At 35.6% G+C, this 26,572-nt stretch overlaps 1 protein-coding gene across 5 annotated transcripts in view; it reads left to right on the forward strand.

The window, feature by feature from the left end:
• DNAlig4 (DNA ligase 4) overlaps positions 1-26,572 on the forward strand; it is a 201,063-nt gene that overhangs the window by 146,170 nt on the left and 28,321 nt on the right. For all 5 annotated transcript variants that reach the window (XM_081743176.1, XM_081743173.1, XM_081743172.1 and 2 more), the window contains 2 exons: positions 5,806-5,952; positions 21,771-21,888. In XM_081743176.1, coding sequence (XP_081599302.1) covers positions 5,806-5,952; positions 21,771-21,888 — 265 coding nt within the window. The remainder of the gene's footprint in view (positions 1-5,805; positions 5,953-21,770; positions 21,889-26,572) is intronic.

Raw genomic sequence — 26,572 nt, forward strand, 5'->3', positions numbered from 1 at the left:
GTTTCCAACCCAAAAGAATACTACACGAACTTATGCATCGACCTAATATAATACATAGAAGAATACTGAGTCATTGATACTAATAGAAACTAAAAATTATGATTATTATACTTTACTCCGTCCCTTTGAACTACTACTCGCGAAGTGCTTTTAACTTATAATAATAATAATAATAATAATAATAATAATAATAATAATAATAATAATAATAATAATAATAATAATAAACTTTATTAAAGCTCAAACAGTTAATTAGTCGTACATGGCATGTATGCAGCTATCAGCGTTATGTTTGTTATTGAAAAAAAAAAAAAGCAGCTTAGCTGCCTTTTAGGTTCCCGAACGGTTTATTAGCGATGACTGAATAAAAGCAAACTAGGAAAAAAAATCTTTCAACGCCAACCGTATATGCTTGTGTGGTAGTAACTGTTCGATATCGGAAAATGGATCATTGTTATTTCCACTATTCATATATTGACACCTCTGCCGTAACTTTAGAATAAAAAGCAAAGTATTTAAGGAAACGATCGGCTTAACCTGCGATCAGTCGCGCCTTATGGAGTAACGCCATCGGTCGCGTGTATAGATTTTTTCTAACACACCAATTTATCTTTATTAAACCAAGATACTTAATAATTCTGGGCACGCATGTTTTCACTATTTCTGAAGTGTTGCAGAGATGCCTTGTAGTTTTCCTCCAGGGCTCTATTTTTAAGAATTTTATAAATGATTTCAGTGAAGAAAAAGAGAAAAAAAGTTATAGCTAAAAGTGTATTATTATTGTTAGATTTTTTTCTAACGGCGGGACTGATCGCAGGTTAAATTGTACCTCGCATATTTTCCAGAAATTCATTTACTCTCTTCTGGCTAATTGTCAAGGAACCGTTGCGTACTTAGATATTATGATCATTTAGGGAGAAAATTTGCAAGAATGTGAGGTGCGGACAAAGGCTAGATAAATTCCAAGCTTATATTGTTAAAGTAAATTGGGAAAAGAGTTCGTTCTTCAGAAGGTAGATTTCTTATTTAAAATATAAAATAGGTGACCAACGCATAAAACCACTTAAAAGTAAACTAAAACCTATTTTAGAAGCAGAACAACGTAAGTCCGAATCACGACTGCAATCCTTAGAATTAATATATTTGTATATGTACCTGCACTTACCTTCTCTTTGCATGAACATTCCAGTTATTCCAGAAAGACAGAAGATGGAATTGGACGGCAGAACACAATAAAGCGTTTGAGTTTGTAAATGAATCGATAGTAGACGCAAAATTGCTGCATCCCTTTAATAAGGATCAAGAGTAGTCATAGTGACTAATCTTCCCTTCATGGAGTAGGGGCGGTTCTTTTTAATAAAATAAAAGGTAAATTATATACAATGGAATGTGCGTCAGATATCTAAAGTAAAACAAAATTTCTCCCATTTTAAGAGGGAAGCTTTAGCTGTGAGCTTTACGGTGAAGAAGTTCCACCATTTCTTGTGGTAGGAAATTTAAAATCATGACAGATCATCAACCTGTTAGGTGACTTTTGGAGTCAATGCACCACCTTCGATAGTTCCTCCAAGACACCAACGTTGCTTTCTGTTGTTAGCGTCTTATGACATGGAATTTGTATATCTAAAAAATGTGGAAATAGCAGATATTTTAAGCACTTTTCCTGTATTTAAAAAACGAGTGAAGAGAAGATATCGGCATTATATATAAGTCAGGTTATGACTTTAATTCTTTCGAATGAAAAGCTAAAAATAAGAGATTGAAAGATATGGATGGTTACAGAGGGTAGCTTCGTGGGTGAAGGACCGATGGCCAAAGAAATTGCTGACTATCTTGGATGACACGGAGAACAGAGTATTTTTCAAGACCTGACACCTATTTGAATTTGGACATGGGTTGCTATTCTTTAAGAACTATGTGATACTCCTTCGAGATTTAAGATCAACATATATGGAAAGGCTACATAAGGAAGACATGAAATTACAACGTACCAGAAACATTGCTATGTCGGAGGTTTGGTGGCCTAATTTGTGTGTGAATGTATATAAAAAGGTTAACCCTAGAAATACCAAGGAAGGAAGGGGGGGGGGGTCAATTTTGCCCGCGCGTCTTTTTTTGTTCAATTTGAATACCTTAAAATGCTTTACGGATTATTATTTTTTTTTGTTATTGTTATTGTTACTTTTGATTAGAAGATCATTTTGGAATTTTTCCACCTAAAGCAGTGTGGTTTTATATAAAAAAATATACATGTTGCGCGGGCTGATTTGACCCCCCCTTGGTCATAGGTGCTACCCATTCTTTTATTTTTCGATGATTTCTTACTTTTGATTTTTTATGTCCAAAATTTAATTCTTTTAAACTATATTGGATTTTCCTTTATATAAACACTTAGCCTTACATAGAGCCGGCCCTAAAGTACCATGATATTTTTCTGATTGGATAAGATAACCAAATGGTTATGAAAGTAAGTATCGCTTTTATATAAAGTAATACATTACTTACAATATCACAATGGACCGATACTATACTTCCATTGAGTTAGCTGACGAATTATACACCAACAACAATCTGACAGTCGTTGGAACTCTCCAACTGAATAGGAAAGGCATACCAAATGAACTGAAGGACACTAGAGATCGTGCAGAACATTCGTCAAAGTTTGCGTTCACTGACCCTTCTACCGGTAAGCCACCTGTTACGCTAGTGTCATATATTGCTTCGAAAAAACCACTACGAAACATACTTATGCTTTCCACCCAGCATAAGACGATCAAGTGAACCCAAATGAATCCAACAAACCTGATATAATTATTTACTATAATGAAACAAAGGGTGGGGTGGACATCATTGACCAAATGGTTCGACAGTATTCATCGAAGCGGGGAACAAGAAGATGGTCTCTCTCGCTTTTTTACACACTCGTGGATGTTGCTGCTCTAAATAGCTGCACACTATTTCTACTAAATTTCCCCGAATGGAATAGCAACAAAATGGAAAGAAGACGACTGTTTCTGCTACAACTTGGGGAATCTCTTTTAAAACCGTACATTGAAGAACGGGTCTTGAACATAGACGGCCTCAAAAAGCCAGTAGTATCAGCAATGGAAAGCGTTCTGGGAAGGAATGTCCGTCCTAAAGAATTTAGGAAAAGAATTGCCCCAACTGAGCTTCCTTCAAGGAAACGTTGTGATCTGTGTGTTCGGGAAACTCAGACTAAGAAAGAAAAGGACAATCTCAAGAAAGTAAAAACGAGATGTGAACGGTGTGAACATTTTATTTGTGAATCCCATTGTACAGTACCCATAAGATCTTGTGTTTGAAATGTGATGCTGGTGATGACACATAGAAATAACTTTTCTTATTTGTAACACATATACACACAACAGTGCATATGTCAAAGGCCTAAGGGCAAAATCTAGAAAAGACCACTGTGTTTACGTCTAGAATACACAATATAAAGTATATATATTGATCCTTTGTTATATAGTGAGAAAGACTAATAAATAAATGTTCAGAAATACGCCAAAAGTATGAATGGGACAGCATATAAACGAGAGTAACTTACATCTCAATAATTTTAAATTTTTGCCTAACCTTATATAACCTGAACTTTATATTTTAATAAATAAAACAAGCATTTTCGTATAATATATCAGTGATTTCACGCATTTTTGGTATATATACACTACCAGTGCTGGAAATATTCTCGGTTTTGAAATTTGTTCAACAGTTTAACCATGAGTCAATAAATAAGGTCTGCAAATTACTTGAATCGAGCGCGGGCAAATTTGACCCCCCGTTGGTACTTCACGTAGCTGTCGCGAGCATGGTCTTTCTAGGGTTAAAGAATATGAAATTTGCAATACAATGGAAAATTACAAGCCTAAGCAGGAATATAAGGTCTTGTTGTCCGAAGTTTCTCCATCGAGTAGGATCCATTTAGATTATTTTGGATTTACATTTCTTCTGCGAGTAGATGTTTGTTCGAAATGTGTCCGAATGTGGCTAGTTAATTTAACTTATAGCAGTGAGGCTTTAACACACATATCCAATTTTTCCATTTCTTTTGATTCCCTAGGGTCATTGTTTCGGATAATGGGCCATCATTTCGAAGAATGCTTTTGTGCAATATTGTACTACAAGATAAATCAAATTGATAAATGCATCACCTTTAATCCAGAGAGCGATGGAGCTTCAGGACGGGTAGTACAAACAGTTAAGAAGTTGTTGTATAAAACATATTTGAAGAAAGGCTAAATGGTAACAAAACTGTTGTCCATACAATGGGTGAACGCTACAAATCATTTATTAAGCATTTGTCAGCTGCTCAGGAATGGAGATTTTTGGGCTAGTGAAATGTTAAAAGTTCGAACCCAGATATTGGTGGAAAGTGGATAAGAGAATTTTGGAGGAGCAGTTAGAGAGAGAAATTTCCGAAGACCCTTGTAAGGAGAGCCAGTGGGTGAAGATACAGCTGATGAATACCAATGAATCTTAAATCAGAGATTTGGAGCCATAAATGGAGGGAACTTCCATCAGAGCCCGAGGGAAAAGTGATGAGGGGCCTCCACAAAATCAAAAGAGAATGAAAATGAGTCCTTGTCAACCAGAAGGGCGCTTGATACAGGTTTCCAAGCAATTAGACATGGGATATTGTTAATTAAAAGAGAGAGGGGGAAAAGTCGTAGAAGATAGGTGTACATGGGGTGCGGAAGTGTGTTGATCATTGACAAATGCAGAATAAAAAGAAGAGACAGATTGTGTATATTGTGCATTTTTTTGAAAGAGATTGTCGTTAAATAAATTGTAACTAAAAAGAGTGATTAGTTGTACATTGAGAGTAAATAAATAGGATGTTTAAATAAGACATATATATTTATCTGGCCGCCTGTTAGTAGATAGTTAAACGGTGACAGTCTGCAGTTGCACTCCTCCACCATTGTCGCGCACTAATACAATAGAAATTACGTTCTAAAGCAATAGTCAAAGCTTATAGCCATCATATCATGGACAACCACTGGGACTGTTGCCAATAGGTATGTGTGCAAAGTTTGCCCATCATAGGAAAATCAACTTTCGATAGAGGTAGTGTCTAAAACACTGAAATATTTTGAGTCTCCTCAGAAGTTGCATAAGACTATTATGCTAAGAAAAGAATGACGTCGAAATTGATAATTAGGAAAAAATGAGTGCAGGTACTATTTCCTGTGAAATTTCGATTTCTACTTCAGATGAGAAAGAGAAAAGTTTCCATTCAAGTCATCACATCATTTTGTTTTTAAATACTTTCAAAAAATCGTAAATGTGTAGTATTTGTTTGCATGTTAAGCGAGTTTTTACTAGGGATGGACAAAACCGGTTTCTATAAAAACCGAAAAACCGACATTTCGGTTTTCTCCAAAACCGGTTCGGTTTATCACCGAAACTGGTTTCGGTTTTCTCCACTGGTTTCGGTGAAAACTTTTCGAAAACACATAAGACTTATTCTGTGGAAATGGATTCGGTTTCCGGAGAACAACGAAACACCATTCTGGTCAGAAATAGAACAAATTTTGAAAAAAACGGAATCGGTTTTGAAGAAAACCGAAACCGGATCAGCTGAAAAACCGAACCGGTCTTGGAGAAAATCGATAACCGGTTTTGAAGAAAACCGAAACCGGTTTCGATAAAAAAAACGGTTTTTTGAAAATTTTCAAAAACCGGTTTCGGTTTTTCTAAAAACCGAAAACCGAAAAACCGGTTTTTGTGCCCACCACTAGTTTTTACAACCACCTGTTGACAACTATTCTTTTATCCTTGTAGCTTTCCTCGGGGAAACTATATTCCAGATACGTTGATGGTGGAGAAGAAGGTGATTCTCCAACAAAGAAGAGGAAGGTAGTGCGTCAGTCTCAAGCAGTGACACTGGGAAGCCAGTTTAGAGGAGCGGATGTAACATCGGTTGAACAGGTACTAAGCGCACATTATTTTATTATTTTTGAGTTTCTCTGTTTCAGAACAGTTTAGCATGGAAAGCCAATTTCAAGGCCTTTACTACACTATCCATGAATAATACTTTTTTTTTAATTCTTGCGAATAACTTTACCCTTTATTTGGCAAACATTACATAACAGTACTGCAATTCAGGGTATAAATTTGATTTTCATCAATCAGTAATTTGATAGTCTGTTCTATGTGTGGATCCAATGCTGCTAACGAGAAAGACAGTGAAACGATTGTTGGGATAGTAGTTACTTAATACAACGTTAGAACTTTCTTTTTTGGGGAGGGGAGGGGAGTTCCTTTTATGGTTGAAACACGTCTTCTTGATCATGATTTAGTAATTTTAAGTACTTTTACATTTTGAATTTTAAAATATACAGGATAATTATGTGTAGATTTACATCCGTTAAAGGATTGGAATATTAGAATCGGTAGTTTTTGATGCGAACTTCCCAAAGCGGTGGTATTTCGGGTGTCAGGCGCTAGGAGGCTTCTCATTATTTACAAAGAAACAAGAGCAAGTAGCAGGATCCCGTGTACACCACGTGAAGAAGCTTGCTTTGTGTTCCGTGATAATGTTTGTAACGAAACCCTCTTAATCCCCTTTCTTTCCGGATGACCACCCCGGGCCAATATCCGTACTTGAAAGAATAAAAAAGTACAAGTTTAACTTTCAAAACACAGACGTGACCTCCGGGGAAATAATCCTGAAAAATAAGGAGAGTTTTCGCCGGTAATGTATTGAAAGACCGCGTAGCGCATTCAGATAATGTAAATGTCTCACTCTCACTTTTTAATATACTAAACTTAATCAAAAAATTATTTCAGTTGTTCAAGTATGTTGCTTAGAAATGACAAACCTAGTATTTCCAATAACAAGAACAACAATTTATTATAATTAAAGGAAAAAATAAAAAAATAAGAAAGAAAAGCTAACACTACACAAAAATATTAACAATTGAAAAACTAATAAAATTCAGTTTCTACAGTTCCCAATGGAACAGCTTAGAAGACATTTATCACAAAAACGCCATTGCAACATGGCCTACAGTAAACTCTATTTCTTTTTCGTCTTTAAGCAGTCAAATTATCAATAGCAAAATTTTACACTTGCTCGTATCTAAATATGCCAATCCTTGAATAATCATTTTCCAAATACATAGAGTATACTCACGAATATCCTGTGACAAACTTTCGCACCATTTTACACATAAAAAGATAATTTAATTTAACAAAGTGAAAAAAAAATACTCTACGTACCTTAAACACCGACCAACTGACGATCGACGTCGGTGGATCCGTGGCTTCCATTCCGGGTTCGAAACCAACCAATCACAATCCACACTTTAGATCACGAGGGCCTCGTCATTTTACACTACCAGCTGATACCTGATCTAACATATTTTCTCAATTCATGAGGAAATGGCAAAGGAAGAATTAGGTCGTATGTCCCCATAAAATTAGAAGATTATATATATATATATCACACAATACTTCTCCATATCCGTGACAATCCATGTCGTCACATGTTCTCAATTAATATCAAAACCGGAAGTGATAATAATGGTGTTTTAGTGGAGAGGTTAGAGAAGTGGGGATGGGATATACATTTATTCTCGAGATACTATCAACGTTAAAACCGGAAGCGATTCTGGTTTGAATAGGGGGGTTAAGAGAGATGATGGTGCCTAGTCTTAAAACACTAAATTGATTCCAGGAAATCCTGTCTCTTATCACTTATTCTCTATGTAGGTTAATATTGGAACTGGAAGTTGTAGTGAATTTGTGCCACTTCTAGTTTTAGTTGAGAGTTAAAAAAGAAGATGAAATGTATTCTTCAGACGCTTAATCGATTACGGGAAACCACTTTTCGCTATCTATTACTGGTTTTTACTCTATAGTGATCATTAAAACTGGAAATGATTGATGTCCACCCTTTCCAGTTTGAATATCTACTCCATCAACGATTTCGATTTCTCACTTTTCACCTTCTATATCGTGGTCATAATTAATGACATCCATCAATTTTTGTTGTTGTTTTGTTTTGTTAGGAATGAGGCTTCAACGCTTTGGACACGTAATGTTACGGAATAATGGCACATGGCCATATATTAAATATGTGTTGCTAGGTTTGATTCTGTGAAAATAAGTCATGTTGGATTGCAGTAGTAGTGGTCCGCGTTGGCGCGAATGACTCATCCTCACTCTCTTTCATGACCGGGGTGAAAGGTCAATGACCTGGCCCGGGGTCAATGACCTAGGATCACCCCCTCTAAATTTTGGCAGGGGTACCTTGGTCCACCCCCTAAATTTTGGCAGGGGTACATAGGACCACCCCCCTTAAATTTCGGAAATTGCCAAATCTAAAAATTTGGTATGGTAGCCTAGGACCATAGTATGTACCTCTATTAGTATTGGGTGTCTATGTCGTTCCCTTTCATGGGTAAAAAATTGCCAAAAATTCAAATTTCGGGGGTTTTTGACCTAATTTATCCCCTTGGATGAGGTGTTATTACCTTATATAGTTATATGGGCGTATACAGGGGTCCATTACCTTTCATAACATATGGGTATATTAATGCACCCCTTGAAAAATTTGGGAGGGGTACCATGGCCCACCCCTTAAATTTTGGAAATTGCCAAATCTAAAAATTGTGTGTGGTAGCCTAGGTCTATAGTATGTACCTCTATCAGTATTGGGTGTCTATGTCGTTCCCTTTTATGGGTAAAAAATTGCCAAAAATTCAAATTTCGGAGGTTTTTGACCTAATTTATCCCCTTTGATGAGGTATTAATACCTTATATAGTTATATGGGCGTATACAGGGGTTAATTTTCTTTCATAATATATGGGTATATTAATGCACCCCTTTAAAAATTTGGGAAGGGTATCTTGGCCCACCCCTTAAATTTTGGAAATTGACCAATTTAAACATTGAGTATTATAGTATAGGACCCTAATATGTATTATAATAAATTTGGGTGGTCCATCTCGTTCCCTTTCATGGGTACGAAATTGCCAAATTTTAGTACAATCACGTGTTTCGTTTTTCACCTAATTTATTCACTTGGATGAGGTCCTATTACCTAATATGATTATATGGTCATGTATAGGGGTCCATTTTCTATCATAAGACATAGGTATATTGGTGCACCCCTTTAAAAATTTGGGAGTACCTTGGCCCACCCCTTAAATTTTGGAAATTGCCCAATTTAAACATTTGGTAGGACGAAACAGGAGAAAACATGTTCCCTTTTAGAGGTACAAAATTGCCAAAATATAAACGTAAGCAATACGTTGTACCACGTGTTTGGTCTTTTGGCCCAATTTATCCTCTTGGATGAGGCCCTATTACCTTATATAGTTATATGGACGTATACAGGGGTTCATTACCTTTCATAAGATATGGGTATATTTGTGCACCCCTTTAAAATTTGGGTGGAGTACTTTGGCCCACCCCCTTCAATTTTGGAAATTGCCCAATTTAAACATTTGGTATAATAGTATAGGACCCTAATATGTATTATAATAAATTTGGGTGGTCCACCTCGTTCCCTTTTAGGGGTACAAAATTGCCAAAAATATAAACGTAAGCAATACGTTGTACCACGTGTTTGCTTTTTGGTCGATTTTATCCCCTTTGATGAGGTGTTATTATCCTATATAGTTATATGGTCATGTATAGGGGTCCATTCCCTTTCATAAGATATGGGTATATTGGTGCACCCCTTTAAAAATTTGGGAGTACCTTGGCCCATCCCTTAAATTTTGGAAATTGCCCAATTTAAACATTTGGTAGGACGAAACAGGAGAAAACATGTTCCCTTTTAGAGGTACAAAATTGCCAAAATATAAACGTAAGCAATACGTTGTACCACGTGTTTGGTCTTTTGGCCCAATTTATCCTCTTGGATGAGGCCCTATTACCTTATATAGTTATATGGACGTATACAGGGGTTCATTACCTTTCATAAGATATGGGTATATTTGTGCACCCCTTTAAAATTTGGGTGGAGTACTTTGGCCCACCCTCTTCAATTTTGGAAATTGCCCAATTTAAACATTTGGTATAATAGTATAGGACCCTAATATGTATTATTATATCCCTTTTAGGGGCACAAAATTACCAAATTTTACTACAACCACGTATTTGGTATTTTGGCTCATTTTATCACCTTGGATGAGGTCCTATTACCTTATATAGTTATATGGACGTATACAGATGTCCATTTCCTATTATAAGACATAGGTACATTTGTGCACCCCTTTAAAAATTTGGGAGGAGTACCATGGCCAATCTTTTAAATTTTGGAAATTTTCCAGTTTAAGCATATACTACTGGACTCTAATATGTATCATGATAAATTTGGGTGGTTCACTTCGTTCCCTTTTAGGGTACAAAATTGCCAAAATATAAACGTAAACAATACGTTGTACCACGTGTTTCGTTTTTTACCTAATTTATTCCTTTGGATGAGGTCCTATTACCTTATATGGTAATGTATAGGTGTTCATTCCCTATCATAAGACATAGGTATATTGATGCACCCCTTGAAATTTTTGGGAATGGTACCTTGGCCCACCCCTTAAGTTTTAGAAATTGCCCAATTTAAACATTTGGTATAATAGTACTGGACCCTAATATATAATACTATAAATTTGGGTGGTCCACCTCGTTCCCTTTTAGGGGTCATTTTGTTCCGCTTTAGGGGTGAACATGGATACCGTACATGTGTTGCAATCGTCCCGAGTTCGATTCTTGGTGCTAGTTTCAGGAAATGTTGAATTTAACGTCTCCGAAAAACGATGATGATGAGAAATGATAGGACGAAACATGAGAAAAACATGAACTTACTTGATTGAGGATTGAAGCAGGGACCTCACACATTAGTGACAAACGCGGATGGGATGATGTGATTTTGGACCTCTCGTTTCCGTTCATGGATTAAATAAAAAGATGACTCTTTGCTTAAATCTGATTAGTTCATTGTTCGAGCGATTTTTAAACGCTCAGCGTTTGTTGATCAGTAAGCGCTTCATTGATGGAAACAATGTTGCCAGATTTTGAAAATCTAAACTGCTCCGATTCTTTTTTCGAAACGGTTCCGCTGAGTGCAAGAATTTTTCAAAACTAAAAATTTTAAAAACTAAAAATTTTCAAACTAAAAAAATTTAAACTTTTCAAAAAAATTTTTCGAACTAAAAAATTTCAAATAAAAAAATTTAAACAAAAAATTGTCAAACAAAAATTTTCAAACTAAAAGATTTCAAATAAAATTTTGAAACAAATTTTGAAAATCTAAAATTTTTAAAACTAAAAAATAAAATCAAACTTTCTGGAACGAAATTTTTTAAACTTAAAATTTTCGAACTCGAACCGAATTTGAAAACTAAAAAACTTTTCGAACCAAATTTTCAAACAATTTTTTTTTCGAACTCAGAAAGTTTCAAACTTAAAACTTGCAAATCAAAATTTCAAACTAAAAAAGTTTTCGATCTAAAATTTTGAACTAAAAAAAAATTCGAACTCAAAGTTCTCACTAAAAATTTTCGAACTCAGAAAGTTTTAAAATCAAAATTTGAAACTCAAGTTTCGAATTTAAAATATTTTCGAACTACAATTATCAAACTCAAACTTTTAGAAAATCTTAACAGAGATTGAAAGTGATCACTCGTTTCGCGAGCCGTAACTTTTAGTAATGTAACATAATTTACGGTTTAAATTTATATTGTCTTGAGAACGATTGAGTTCGTTTATGTAATGAACCCGTTGGCCAGCCATAGCCTGATTTCACATCGTAGCTCATGAAAGCAATCTTGTTGTAGTTGTGTAGCCGTGACCATTTTTTCTGGACATAGCCTGTACGATCACCAGGAATGAAATACTACTTAGTTTAGCGACCATTAAGATGAAATCTGAACCATCAAATGTTAAGACATCCTGCGATAGAACAAACAAAAATGTGTGTTTCCTTACCTGGAGTCGAACCCCGGATCGATTAGAACTTTAAGAAAAGGACATATTTCGTTTAGCACAGCGATTCATATCTTATGAGCTGGGAACTCGGACCTCAAAATCGACGTCTGCTTAGTTGTTAAAAGCAATGAACCAATTTTCCATTTACATTGCCAAACACTTTAAATATTAAGTCACGTTTTGTCATATCGAAATTGCATTTAAAAAATCACATGCGAAGGCGAAGATGACGAAAGAGAGGAGCGGCTTCTTGCACAAGTTTCGTAACGAAATGAATTTCATTACTTCAGTATCATAGTTTCTTTGTCATAGATGAAGAATGCAGAATTTGCAGTTTTTCTTTATAACGTCATTCAGCTCTGTCATATTGCATTCTCTCTCTTTAAATTGTGTTACTGTTGCTTAGTTACTAAGATATCAGTCCTGTGTTTGTAACATTGAACTTGTCATTTACTGCAATAGTGATTACCGTGTTACCTAGTGATGCTATAATGTTGCATTGAATCCAATTTTTCTGGTGCAAGAGGTTTTCAGTTCGATTCCTTTAGAGTGCTTCCCGTCGTTCTTATAGGATTATCATGTTACTTATTTTATGAAAGATCGTGCCAGTAGTGAATGATGCTACATTGAATTCAATTTACTATGGTGGAAGAGCTTCCCTCATAAGATTGTAAATGAAGAAAGAAAAAAACTGTTACGATACCATGGTTCGGCTTTCCTTGTGTAAAAGAAATGAACGATTTATCGTTTTGATCTCATATTGTTTTGTACCATGGTGTTGTAATACGAGTGATTTGTATTAAATAACATTCACAAGAAGATCGATTCCGGCTGGAAAAAAATTTCATAAAAGTGAACAAGTGCATCTAATGCGAAAAGGATTCTAGTTTGATCCTGCTGACGTTCACTATTTTAAGTGAAGTTTTTATGCGATAAAAGTATTGCACGAACAGTCTGTGCCTACTGCTAAAACTTAATTACATTTTCATTGAAATCAACATAAGTAATATAATTGTATTTAAAAAATGTAATCAGTATGTGCTGTAATAAACAACATTGTGTGTTTGTGTGTGTGTGTGTGTGTGTGTGTGTGTGCGTGATGTTAGTCTAAACAACAGTCTTTTTCATGAATGGTTTTTAAATTATTGTTGTGGTATTTGCTCCTCGAGAAAAAGCTGAGGCCTGCAAAATGATCTTCCTCAACTCAGTGACCTTGCTTGTTTCATGTTAAGTGTATCATTATCTGTTTTACGTCGTGATGACTCAATGACAGAGGTGTGTAAGGTCGCTGGTTCGATCTTAGCTAACGCCAAGTTGCTTTGTAGTGAACAAAAAAGCCATGTGCGTGAGTTTTCTCAGGGTTCTCCCCACTATATTTAATCCATCATTACATTTATTTCTCATCATCATCGTCTTCTTTAGCCTAGTTAACATAACCGTAAGACGTAAAACTCAAAGATTTAATTTCATTTCTCTGAACCACCACGAGTGTTTTTTGTTCTCTTGACAGTACCGAGGACGTAAATCTTGTGTTCCTAGACTGCATAATACGTGAACGATAAAATATGAACCACCATAAATGTTTTATGTTGACTTAACAATATCGAGGCTGTATAGGACGTGGACCTACAGTTCAAAGTGAAATGCGAATCATCATAAATGTAGCTATAAACACCAAATATTTGTTTCTATTTTACGTATAAGATGGAAAGCGTTTATGACCTTAGGCTGTATAAGACTTGAACGTACTTCTGTGGGTTGTGTACTTAAACCCGTAATAATAACGCCAAAAATCGAACCTGGACTTAGCCACTGAAGTCTCAAATGGTCTTAAGGAAAGATTTTTTTTTATTGTAATGCATTCAACCTGGAAAATGCTGATTAGCACCTTGACCTTCAAGTGAGAGGAATGAGAGGTAAGGAAATACTTCTGTGCTTGACGTCACATGAATGAAATTCTGTCCATCTTAGCATTTTTTCGTTCTGTGCTTTGATCAGTAAGCTGTTATTCGTTTCATACAAGTTCAAGTGTTAATGTGGCTAATATTTATTAAATCACGTCTTAATGGTAGCTAAACTAAGTAGTATTTCATTCCTGGTGATCGTACAGGCTATGTCCAGAAAAAATGGTCACGGCTACACAACTACAACAAGATTGCTTTCATGAGCTACGATGTGAAATCAGGCTATGGCTGGCCAACGGGTTCATTACATAAACGAACTCAATCGTTCTCAAGACAATATAAATCTTAAACCGTAAACTATGTTACATTACTAAAAGTTACGGCTCGCGAAACGAGTGATCACTTTCAATCTCTGTTAAGATTTTCTAAAAGTTTGAGTTTGATAATTGTAGTTCGAAAATATTTTAAATTCGAAACTTGAGTTTCAAATTTTGATTTTAAAACTTTCTGAGTTCGAAAATTTTTAGTGAGAACTTTGAGTTCGAATTTTTTTAGTTCAAAATTTTAGATCGAAAACTTTTTTAGTTTGAAATTTTGATTTGCAAGTTTTAAGTTTGAAACTTTCTGAGTTCGAAAAAAAATTGTTTGAAAATTTGGTTCGAAAAGTTTTTTACTTTTCAAATTCGGTTCGAGTTCGAAAATTTTAAGTTTAAAAAATTTCGTTCCAGAAAGTTTGATTTTATTTTTTAGTTTTAAAAATTTTAGATTTTCAAAATTTGTTTCAAAATTTTATTTGAAATCTTTTAGTTTGAAAATTTTTGTTTGACAATTTTTTGTTTAATTTTTTTTATTTGAAATTTTTTAGTTCGAAAAATTTTTTTGAAAAGTTTAATTTTTTTTAGTTTGAAAATTTTTAGTTTTTAAAATTTTTAGTTTTGAAAAATTCTTGCACTCAGCGGAACCGTTTCGAAAAAAGAATCGGAGCAGTTTAGATTTTCAAAATCTGGCAACATTGTTTCCATCAATGAAGCGCTTACTGATCAACAAACGCAGAGCGTTTAAAAATCGCTCGAACAATGAACTAATCAGATTTAAGCAAAGAGTCATCTTTTTATTTAATCCATGAACGGAAACGAGAGGTCCAAAATCACATCATCCCATCCGCGTTTGTCACTAATGTGTGAGGTCCCTGCTTCAATCCTCAATCAAGTAAGTTCATGTTTTTCTCATGTTTCGTCCTATCACTTCTCATCATCATCGTTTTTCGGAGACGTTAAATTCAACATTTCCTGAAACTAGCACCAAGAATCGAACTCGGGACGATTGCAACACATGTACGGTATCCATGTTCACCCCTAAAGCGGAACAAAATGACCCCTAAAAGGGAACGAGGTGGACCACCCAAATTTATAGTATTATATATTAGGGTCCAGTACTATTATACCAAATGTTTAAATTGGGCAATTTCTAAAACTTAAGGGGTGGGCCAAGGTACCATTCCCAAAAATTTCAAGGGGTGCATCAATATACCTATGTCTTATGATAGGGAATGAACACCTATACATTACCATATAAGGTAATAGGACCTCATCCAAAGGAATAAATTAGGTAAAAAACGAAACACGTGGTACAACGTATTGTTTACGTTTATATTTTGGCAATTTTGTACCCTAAAAGGGAACGAAGTGAACCACCCAAATTTATCATGATACATATTAGAGTCCAGTAGTATATGCTTAAACTGGAAAATTTCCAAAATTTAAAAGATTGGCCATGGTACTCCTCCCAAATTTTTAAAGGGGTGCACAAATGTACCTATGTCTTATAATAGGAAATGGACATCTGTATACGTCCATATAACTATATAAGGTAATAGGACCTCATCCAAGGTGATAAAATGAGCCAAAATACCAAATACGTGGTTGTAGTAAAATTTGGTAATTTTGTGCCCCTAAAAGGGATATAATAATACATATTAGGGTCCTATACTATTATACCAAATGTTTAAATTGGGCAATTTCCAAAATTGAAGGGGGTGGGCCAAAGTACTCCACCCAAATTTTAAAGGGGTGCACAAATATACCCATATCTTATGAAAGGTAATGAACCCCTGTATACGTCCATATAACTATATAAGGTAATAGGGCCTCATCCAAGAGGATAAATTGGGCCAAAAGACCAAACACGTGGTACAACGTATTGCTTACGTTTATATTTTGGCAATTTTGTACCTCTAAATGGGAACATGTTTTCTCCTGTTTCGTCCTACCAAATGTTTAAATTGGGCAATTTCCAAAATTTAAGGGATGGGCCAAGGTACTCCCAAATTTTTAAAGGGGTGCACCAATATACCCATATCTTATGAAAGGGAATGGACCCCTATACATGACCATATAACTATATAGGATAATAACACCTCATCAAAGGGGATAAAATCGACCAAAAAGCAAACACGTGGTACAACGTATTGCTTACGTTTATATTTTTGGCAATTTTGTACCCCTAAAAGGGAACGAGGTGGACCACCCAAATTTATTATAATACATATTAGGGTCCTATACTATTATACCAAATGTTTAAATTGGGCAATTTCCAAAATTGAAGGGGGTGGGCCAAAGTACTCCACCCAAATTTTAAAGGGGTGCACAAATATACCCATATCTTATGAAAGGTAATGAACCCCTGTATACGTCCATATAACTATATAAGGTAATAGGGCCTCATCCAAGAGGATAAATTGGGCCAAAAGACCAAACACGTGGTACAACGTATTGCTTACGTTTATATTTTGGCAATTTTGTACCTCTAAAAGGGAACATGTTTTCTCCTGTTTCGTCCTACCAAATGTTTAAATTGGGCAATTTCCAAAATTTAAGGGGTGGGCCAAGGTACTCCCAAATTTTTAAAGGGGTGCACCAATATACCTATGTCTTATGATAGAAAATGGACCCCTATACATGACCATATAATCATATTAGGTAATAGGACCTCATCCAAGTGAATAAATTAGGTGAAAAACGAAACACGTGATTGTACTAAAATTTGGCAATTTCGTACCCATGAAAGGGAACGAGATGGACCACCCAAATTTATTATAATACATATTAGGGTCCTATACTATAATACTCAATGTTTAAATTGGTCAATTTCCAAAATTTAAGGGGTGGGCCAAGATACCCTTCCCAAATTTTTAAAGGGGTGCATTAATATACCCATATATTATGAAAGAAAATTAACCCCTGTATACGCCCATATAACTATATAAGGTATTAATACCTCATCAAAGGGGATAAATTAGGTCAAAAACCTCCGAAATTTGAATTTTTGGCAATTTTTTACCCATAAAAGGGAACGACATAGACACCCAATACTGATAGAGGTACATACTATAGTCCTAGGCTACCACACACAATTTTTAGATTTGGCAATTTTCAAAATTTAAGGGGTGGGCCATGGTACCCCTCCCAAATTTTTCAAGGGGTGCATTAATATACCCATATGTTATGAAAGGTAATGGACCCCTGTATACGCCCATATAACTATATAAGGTAATAACACCTCATCCAAGGGGATAAATTAGGTCAAAAACCCCCGAAATTTGAATTTTTGGCAATTTTTTACCCATGAAAGGGAACGACATAGACACCCAATACTAATAGAGGTACATACTATGGTCCTAGGCTACCATACCAAATTTTTAGATTTGGCAATTTCCGAAATTTAAGGGGGTGGTCCTATGTACCCCTGCCAAAATTTAGGGGGTGGACCAAGGTACCCCTGCCAAAATTTAGAGGGGGTGGTCCTAGGTACCCCTAGGTCATTGACCCCGGGCCAGGTCATTGACCTTTCACCCCGGTCATGAAAGAGAGTGAGGATGAGTCATTCGCGCCAACGCGGACCACTACTACTATTGCAATCAGATCAAGATGGGTTAGGTAATCTCTCAATCTCCATTATGGATTGGAATTTCTATCTCTAATTATGTTAATGCGATTGTGCAAGAGTAGGCAATTAGTAAGGGAAACCCATGTGGAATTAGAAGTATAATGCAATGAATAGCTGTGGAGCAATTTGTGCATTTATGTTTGGTCTGGTAAGGTCACGTAAGCCTAACTAAGAGCTTGAAACATAGCCTCACGATTGAAGTGCTTACTTAGTGGAGAATGTAAAATAATATTAATCATTGCCTCAGATTTGATTAATTACTCTCAAATCTCTACTCTTGGTGCAGCAGTTATTAATTTATTTTAATATCTAATAGTGGCACGGTTACAGATTATATGTTTCCCCTTCCAAACTAAGATTCGCTTAGGCTTAGTCTAACTTTTGGGGACTAAGTTTATCAACATTCTTGAGATCTTTTTTCTCTTCCGAACGGACAGCCAGATAATGTATAAAGATGTTTTTGTAAACCACTTCAGATATTTATCAAATCGTGAATTATTTTAGTTTGTTATTCTTTCGATTTCCGGTGGGGTCATACAATTGTTGGCGTTCACTTAGCAATGGGATGCATTTGACGGTCTACTTAAATGAAGAGGTAGAGAACTCAACCTAAAAAACGAAAAATAACAGTAATAGGAGTCGATGTGCTGACCACATAACTACGCTGCTTGACAAATCTAAGGAACAGTGTCATTTTTCGGAAAAATTCAAAATAGACATTGAGGGAAGAAATGAAACGTAGTACATACGCAAGAGAGACAGTGTGCAATTATTCTAATGGAAAATGGTACAGATTGCGCTACATGGAAAAAGAAGAAAACGGAAAAAGAAAAAGGTGCTCTTTAAAGGATATCCAAATAGTCACGAAAAATGAGTCTTCCTGCCAGGACACAGATATGAGTACCTCAGTAACATGTGTGACCTCCTCGGACACAAATACACATTCTGCCTCTGTTATTCGTGCCGTCCACTAAACTAGTGAGGAGTCCTTGAAGGATACTGTCCCACTCTTCTCACAAGGCGTTTGTTTTTGCACGATTTGACGAAGTGAGTTCGTTGAGAAACACGTCTGCCAAGGATACCCCAGGCATGCCTAATACGATTAAGATCTGGAGAGTAAGCAGGTCATTGCATACGTGTAATATCTTCATGTTCTAGTGTGTCCGATACTTCAGCAGTCCTTTGTGGGCACGCATTGTCGTCGATAAACAGAAAGTCTGTACCTACCGCACACCGAAACCGACGAACATGATTCACAAGAATCTCTCTGTAATGTCACACTACCTCGCTGAAAAATGTGAAGCGGGGTTCTGTCATTGTGCATAAGCCTGCCCACATCATCACGCCTTGGCCATAGCGATCACGTTCATGAACATTCTGTTCTACATAACGTATTTTCCGCTCTCTCGACAGTAACATGTGGCCAGAATCACTCGTCACAGTGAAACGGGATTCGTCGGAGAATATTACTCTGGACCACTGTTGCTGATCCCAACCAACATGTTCCTGACACCACTGTAATAGTTCACGATGATGTTGTGGTTATTAAAGTGGGATGCATTTAATAGGCTTTCGTACATACAAACCAATCTGATTTAAGCGCCGCGAAATGGCTCTGGCAGATACATGTGTACCGGTTCTGCAGCTATCTGACGCGGAGTGAACTGTCTGTTTCTTTTCGCCATTTCCCTTCGACGACCATCGGTATGCTTTTGTATCGTATTTCCACCTTCTGCGGCCTTTATCAATCTTGAGATGACACTTTTTGACACTCCAATTGCTATCGCCACAGTAGTAACATTTTGACCAGCTTCCAGCCGTCCAACTGCATGTCCACGATTGTATGCACTCAAATGCTGTCTTGAAAACTATTTTGCATTTAATTATTGTCCCACTATTCTGAATTTCACAGAACTGAGTTCCACCACCCATGACGCTATTTATGTGAAACACATCACTGCGTGCACTTTCGACTGTATACAGAGCTTTCGTGCACTGTCTTTTATACAAATAACAGGTCCTGCTCAACTATGTCCTCTGCATTGCATTTGACTTAAATGGCCGGCTGTCAGGAATGTTACATGCCGCAAATCAGTTGTTCCTTAGCAATTGTCAAGCAGTGTACTAAAAGCTATCGTGATTCTTCGTGGACTGTAACTGTAGGAAGTTTATGTCTAAATCGGACTCTTTGTGTGAACATCGAATGGAATTAAATATTTGTGTAACCATTGTGACGAAGGTGTATTGAATTATGTAAAACTAGCAAATGAATATCGACCTTGTACGTGCATTGGGAATGTTCTATTATTCTGTATTGTGTTTTCCAGAACATGAAATTTTGTATTCATATCGGTAGTAAATTCAAGTCTCTCATTAAGTACTAGAGCTGTTGTTGCGTCCGTGCCTTTTAAGTAAAGAAGTACAATCTTAATTTCTTTTTCTTGCCATAACCTGGATTTTTTCTTCCTTTTTCGAAACATCTTAACAGTCATACTCTACAAATACGAACTCCTACCCGTTTCTCAGAAGCTGTATTCTAGTTTTCTGTATAGATTTCTACCGAATATAGGTCCTTTTGAAGCCTTGCTTGTAAACTTATGTATGAAAATATGGTGCCTGTTATCGATTATCTCGTATATACCTTGCACAAATATCACATAACAGTACTGCACTTCAGGGTATAAATTTGTTTTTTGTAATTAGTCAGTAATTTGAGAGTCTGTTCTATGTATGCTAATTAATGCTGCTCACTAGAAAAACAGTGAACCGATCGTTGATCGTTGGGATAATAGTTATTCAATACGACGTTAAACCCATATTGTATCGATTTATTGAAATAGCTGTTAACAATATTTTTGAAAGTTCTTTACCCTTGAGTGAAATGTTGAATTAGTCTTTTGAGCACTGAGGATATATCAGATAAGACTTACCACACAAAGGTTAATGCACTAGTTCCCAACTGGTGTCCAGCACAGTCCTATAGGGTATGTCGCGAAATTTTAGAATATAAGAACCGTGAAGCATTTAATGACTTGTTAAAATCAATTATGAGACAGATTGAACTTATCAACGCTCCAGCGGCTGGAAAATGCTCGGTGCTATACAGAACTACTACTTTATAGAAACTTATATTTTAATAAAAATCAAACAAGTGTGTCATGTTGCAGCCGTTCAATAAGTGTGTCGTCAGTGAAAATAGGTTGGAGATCATTGGCTTAATGTAAAATATGAACGAGACGTGTATTACTGAAAATTGAAGCTCGTTTGCTAACCACAAATCGAGTACCATAAATTAACATTTAACACATTAACTTATGTGAGTCGTGGATAGTTTCAAGTCTACTTTGAATTACGGTACTAATTCTATGCTTAGAATAAGCACTAACATGTTTATTGTTCTTTGGTTTTGTTCGAAAAAGTTCATCAAGTAATTCTGTTGTTACTGTCAGTCAGTTTTGAATTGAAGAACGTATGCCCCTTAAAAGTTGTACATGCAATTCAACTTATTCCATTTCCTATAAAACATTAAAACCAAGGAAAGGGACTAAGTTGAATAGCATGTGTAATTTTTAGAAGCCGACATTCATCAATACATTAATACAGAGCTGGCTGACATTAACAACAGAATTAGTTGCTGAAATTTTTCTAGTAAAGAAACCAAAGGACACGTAAACAGGTTAATGATCATTATTCTTAGCAAGCATGTACCAAACAGTATCTGTATTATAATTTTATGCTTTATCTACAAATATATTATGCATGTACAGACTCAACAGTGGTAGAAAGTTGCTTTATCGGGTGCTAGAATGCTTCAAAAGTGGAACAATATTATTATTTAACACTGTCATCAAAAATCTTAAGTTGCGTAGGTTTCAGTAAGAGTGACAATTTTGATATTGATTCATTCATTCCTAATTTTATTTATTTATTTATTTATTTATTTTATAATTTCTGTATAGACGTCAAGGCTATTTGCAGAAAAGGAATTCTGTGTCGTAACAGGCCACGGAAGTTACTCAAAGCAAGATATAGAAAAAATGGTTGCACAGCACGGTGGGACGTTTGTACAAAATCCAGGTAAGTAGTGCTTTCATGTACAGCACTTGCCCACATTTTTATGTTTGTCTTAGCACACTCGGTACCTATGAAATTAAAATTAAATATAATTTCCTACTCAGCAAAAGAAATGAAATTTTATCAAATATATTTTAGTATATAAATATATTTTTTCTGTGTGTGTGTGTGTGTGTGTGATTGTAGCAAAATTTATTCTAATACTTACTAGGTGAGATCAAAATCTATTCTAGACACTAGAGCTCCCTCGTGGCTAAGCGGTTAGCGTACGCGCCTTTGGCGTGGGAGACCCGGGTTCGATTCCCGGCGGGAGCTCATGTGGTTCGAATTCCACGTTAATCAGTAGGTCCACGTCTCATAGCCTCGCAGCTGAACGGGGCGCTAAACTAAAATCAACTCAACTCTATTCTAGACAGTTTCCAGCCCAACTGATTAAAGGCTGGAGGTCTGAATATTTTAATTGTTACTCCATCCATCTTGACTCTGGAATTATTACTTAAATAATTAATATTTTTCTGACCAGAGTATGTACTTCCTTATTAAATCAAAATAAGTCGTAACAGTTTCAATAACTTACCGTTATCTTCATCCTTATTTAGCAGGCTAGACTAGAAACTGTCCATGACCAACATAAGTTAATGTGTTAACCTTAAATTATGGTACGTTATGGTATATGTGAGCAGGAAGTACATACTCTGGTCGCAAAAATATTAATTATTTAATTGTTAGTTCATTACGTACAATTCATGTGTTGAGGAATCACTTTTTCATATTAGGTTGTAAACAGAAAATTATTAAAGAAATACTATAACTTTTATTAAACGATTGGGAACATTCATAGTACGTAGGATTGAAATAAATGACTAGATCATCTATGTATTCAAATGATAAATAAACAAATAATGTTGGCTATAGTATAAAGATGAAAAATAATTATTACGGAGCTGAAATCGTTTATATATGCAAGACAAAAATAAATAATAAAGATTATCTATTTGAAATTTTCGGAAAGAAACACATTTAATTTCTTTCTTGAGACTATGTAACAAATTGTTGAATTGGACGATGCGTTAGGGGTAAATTAACTAAGTTATTTCATATTCTTGAGCTGACTAGGAATATTTACATCTAAAATTGGTGACTGTTATCAGTCCTCCACCTACGTTTTAATATTCTTTTTTCAAAATATTAACAACAATAATAAAAACAATAAAATATCTAAAATTGTTTAACACAGTTTAATTTTTTTAATAACAGAATTTAAGCACATGTTTAAAAGTTCTTTATATTTTATGCTAAAATAAAAATCATGACAATATTAAAGGGGAACACCGTAGCCTACTGGTTAGAGCGTTGGACTGATGACCGCGTGGTCCCGGGTTCGATTCCCGGCCTGTGCTTCCCGATTTTCGGCGTTCACCTAGTGCCGTGAGGCAAATTGGGGAGTCACGTGAAAACAAGACGTGACGGCCACTAGGTCTAGAAAGCTCCTGATGCGCCTGTTAGGAACAGGGCGTCGCCGCTAGGCAGGATGTAGTTCAGCGCTGGAGCAGACTTACGCGTTACGCCAAATGGTTTGGTTTGGTTTTATGACAATATTAAAACAATGTGTAGGGGATTTACTACCAGCTATTTCAATCACCCTCTGCCCTATCCAGGATATCCATTACAGTTTTAAAGCGTGTACCGTGTGGAAAACATCTGCCTGCAAAGTGGGGCTAAAAATTACCGTGATGGAAGTTCTTCCGTATCCTGAACTAAGTTAAAAGTTACAGCTTCATAAAGATTGGAAATCGCCAATGTAAAAATATGAATAATTATCGACTGAGCTTCAGTAGTTACACAAGGTTCCTAGTTCGTGAGCTAAAACTCGTCTACCTTATCCTAAAGGGCATAATCATGGAATGTTGAACTGAAAGATTTCATTCCATTTCATTTTCGTGATAATACATGATAAAAGAAGAAACCTAGTGGGCAGGGATCAAGCCTAGGTGACAGGGTTTAATTGTTACTAAAGAACCGAAGACACTAAACAACCTCTACTTGTTTCTAAAACCACATTCCTACTGCATCTCCGTAACATCATATTTCTTGGTCAGATTGTAGTTTCGTAACATCTGATTACTGCCGTGAATGCTGTAGCGCGGAAAAGATTGTGTTCAGAAGAACATAAGATGTGAACCGCCTATGTTTGGAAGAGAGTAATATGGCTAGGTCACTAGTCTTTAATCTTGTATACAACAACAGACCGGTTTATGTGTACACAAAGAGACATAAAATTTACTTTCTCCTGCTAAAATCGCAGCGATCCTGTGCTTATAGGTCTCAATTTTATTCCGTTGGTTCTATTATTACACTCTAAGGATGAGTTACGTCCTGTAACTATGTAAACATTTTAAGTGATCAGGAACATCCTATAGTGGAAATGATAATCCCGAACATCAAGATAACAATGTGCCAGCGCAAAATTTGTATTATAAGCTAAAGGTGATGTAATGTCATAGTAATCAGATACGTTGCATTTTATTAAATTGTTTCCATAATTTTGATTGGTATATATATTCACAGTGTGTTATTGATTGCAGTTGTGTTTTTTGTGCTAAAGGTCATAAAATATAAGAACTTTTTTCTAAAAATAATAAATAAAGAAATATTAGCTGATTTCATTACACCCATTGGGATGTATCTTGGTCTAGCTTCGAAGAGTATAATATATCCTGATGACATTTATATGGGCCTACCAGAAAAGTATACTTATAAAAAATAAAAAAAAAATGAAAACTATATTAACATATTAATAGGTAAATAATGAATAAAGGAATTTCTCTAAGAGACATTAGATAGCAGAATGACTAGTTTTCAGTGAACGGATTAATTTTAGCTCGTAACGTAACTATTGAAGTGTCTCTAAATGTAGGCTGATATTTTGTTATTTTGTTACAATTATTTCATTTTTTTTTTCGATACAAAATATTTGCAAATTACTATCGATATACATTTCCTGAGTCGGCTGTAGAATGGATAGCTCAGTAACTCGTACAAAATATTTTCTGAATTTTTTATAACCTGGTTAGTTTCTCATTTGATTCTTACATTGTATAAATTACAAGGTGTGTGGCTAGAGAAAACAAGACTGATGCTGCAAAATCTTTTGTTGGACATTTTGCACAATGGGAATGTTAGGAATTTCTTTTAGTTGCAACTAGTTTAGCATTCGAAGATTGGCAACACTGACAAAAAAAGGAACAGAAAAAGAAGAAGAAGTGTGAGTGAAACATATAGTTGGTAGGACGCACACATAGACATTTAACATTTATTCAGTGTTTTTGTACAATTTAAGGTTTAGAATATTCTGCAACATCTAGTTTTGTTCCAGCCTTTTATCTTGTGGATTTATATAGTTCATAACACATGTAGTAGTATCTTTCAACATTAAAATCGTTGGCATAAAACTCAATCAGCACGTTTCATGTGGTATCATTTTATGGTCCTCCGTTGCCTGGATGTTTTGCAGATGATAGTTACAAGTGAAATAATATCCAGTAGTATGTGCAATTCATTAATAACTGCTTTTTATGAACGTGATCTAGGTGCTTTCTTTGGAAGAATGAAACAATGTAAATTGTTTGTGGATTGGTGTGGTGAGTGACTTGAGAGAAGTTAGCAACAATAAAAAAAATATTTAAAAAAATCATCCACAAGTGAGGGTTGCCAGGAGTAGTGACTCAATGCTTATAGGTAGTGAGTGATTGTAGCGTACGCAAGTTAGCAACGAAAGTGAGTGGTTGTAGTAATGCGAAGTTAACAACGAACATTGGTTTTGTTATTGAGTGCAACAGTTGTTCGATTAGCTGTAATTTTGTTGTATACGTATTATCATAAGCACCTTTTTTTGGCAAGTACGTTACAATGGATGACAAAGAGAATAGTAAATTGCTAAAACAAAGAGCAAGTTATAAAGGACAACTCACCCGGATGCAAAAGTTTGTGCAGGAATTTTATACAGCACAAAATATTCAAGAACTGCATGTTCGTTTGAAACATTTAGAACAAGTGTGGGACAAGTTTGAAAATGTTCAGTGTCAGATCAAACTAGAAGATGAATCGGAAGAACACGAATCATATCGAGCCGAGTTTGAAACTATGTATTATAGTGTGTATTCTCAAATACAAGCCTTAACTAGCACGCATTATGAACATAAGCACGAAAACGATAAGGAGACTAATGCTAGTGTTGTCAGTGAAGTTAGACTCCCCAAATTATTGTTGCCATCATTTGATGGTAGCTATCAGAATTGGCTCCCTTTCATCGACAATTTCAAGGTCATGGTCCTCAACAATAACGGGTTGCCAGCTATACAAAAATTTCATTATCTTAGGTCAGCCTTGAAGGGAGAAGCGTACAAGTTAATTGAGTCTTTACCAGTGACAGAAAAGAATTATGAGGTAGCCTTTAATTTAATTGTTGAACGTTATGAGAATAAAAGACTGATAGCAGCCACATACATACAGGGTCTAATGAACATCGAATCAGTTAATAAAGAAAGTGCAAGGAACTTACGAGAATTTATTAATACGGCCAATAGAAATTTGAATGCCCTTAAGGCTATGAACTTAGAAACTCCGCTAGATGAAGTGATACTATCGCATCATTTCTTGTCAAAGTTAGACACCAATACGCGAAAGG

Source organism: Thermobia domestica, chromosome 16 (assembly GCF_964235325.1).
Source record: "Thermobia domestica chromosome 16, izTheDome1.hap1.1, whole genome shotgun sequence".
Lineage (NCBI taxonomy): Eukaryota > Metazoa > Arthropoda > Insecta > Zygentoma > Lepismatidae > Thermobia > Thermobia domestica.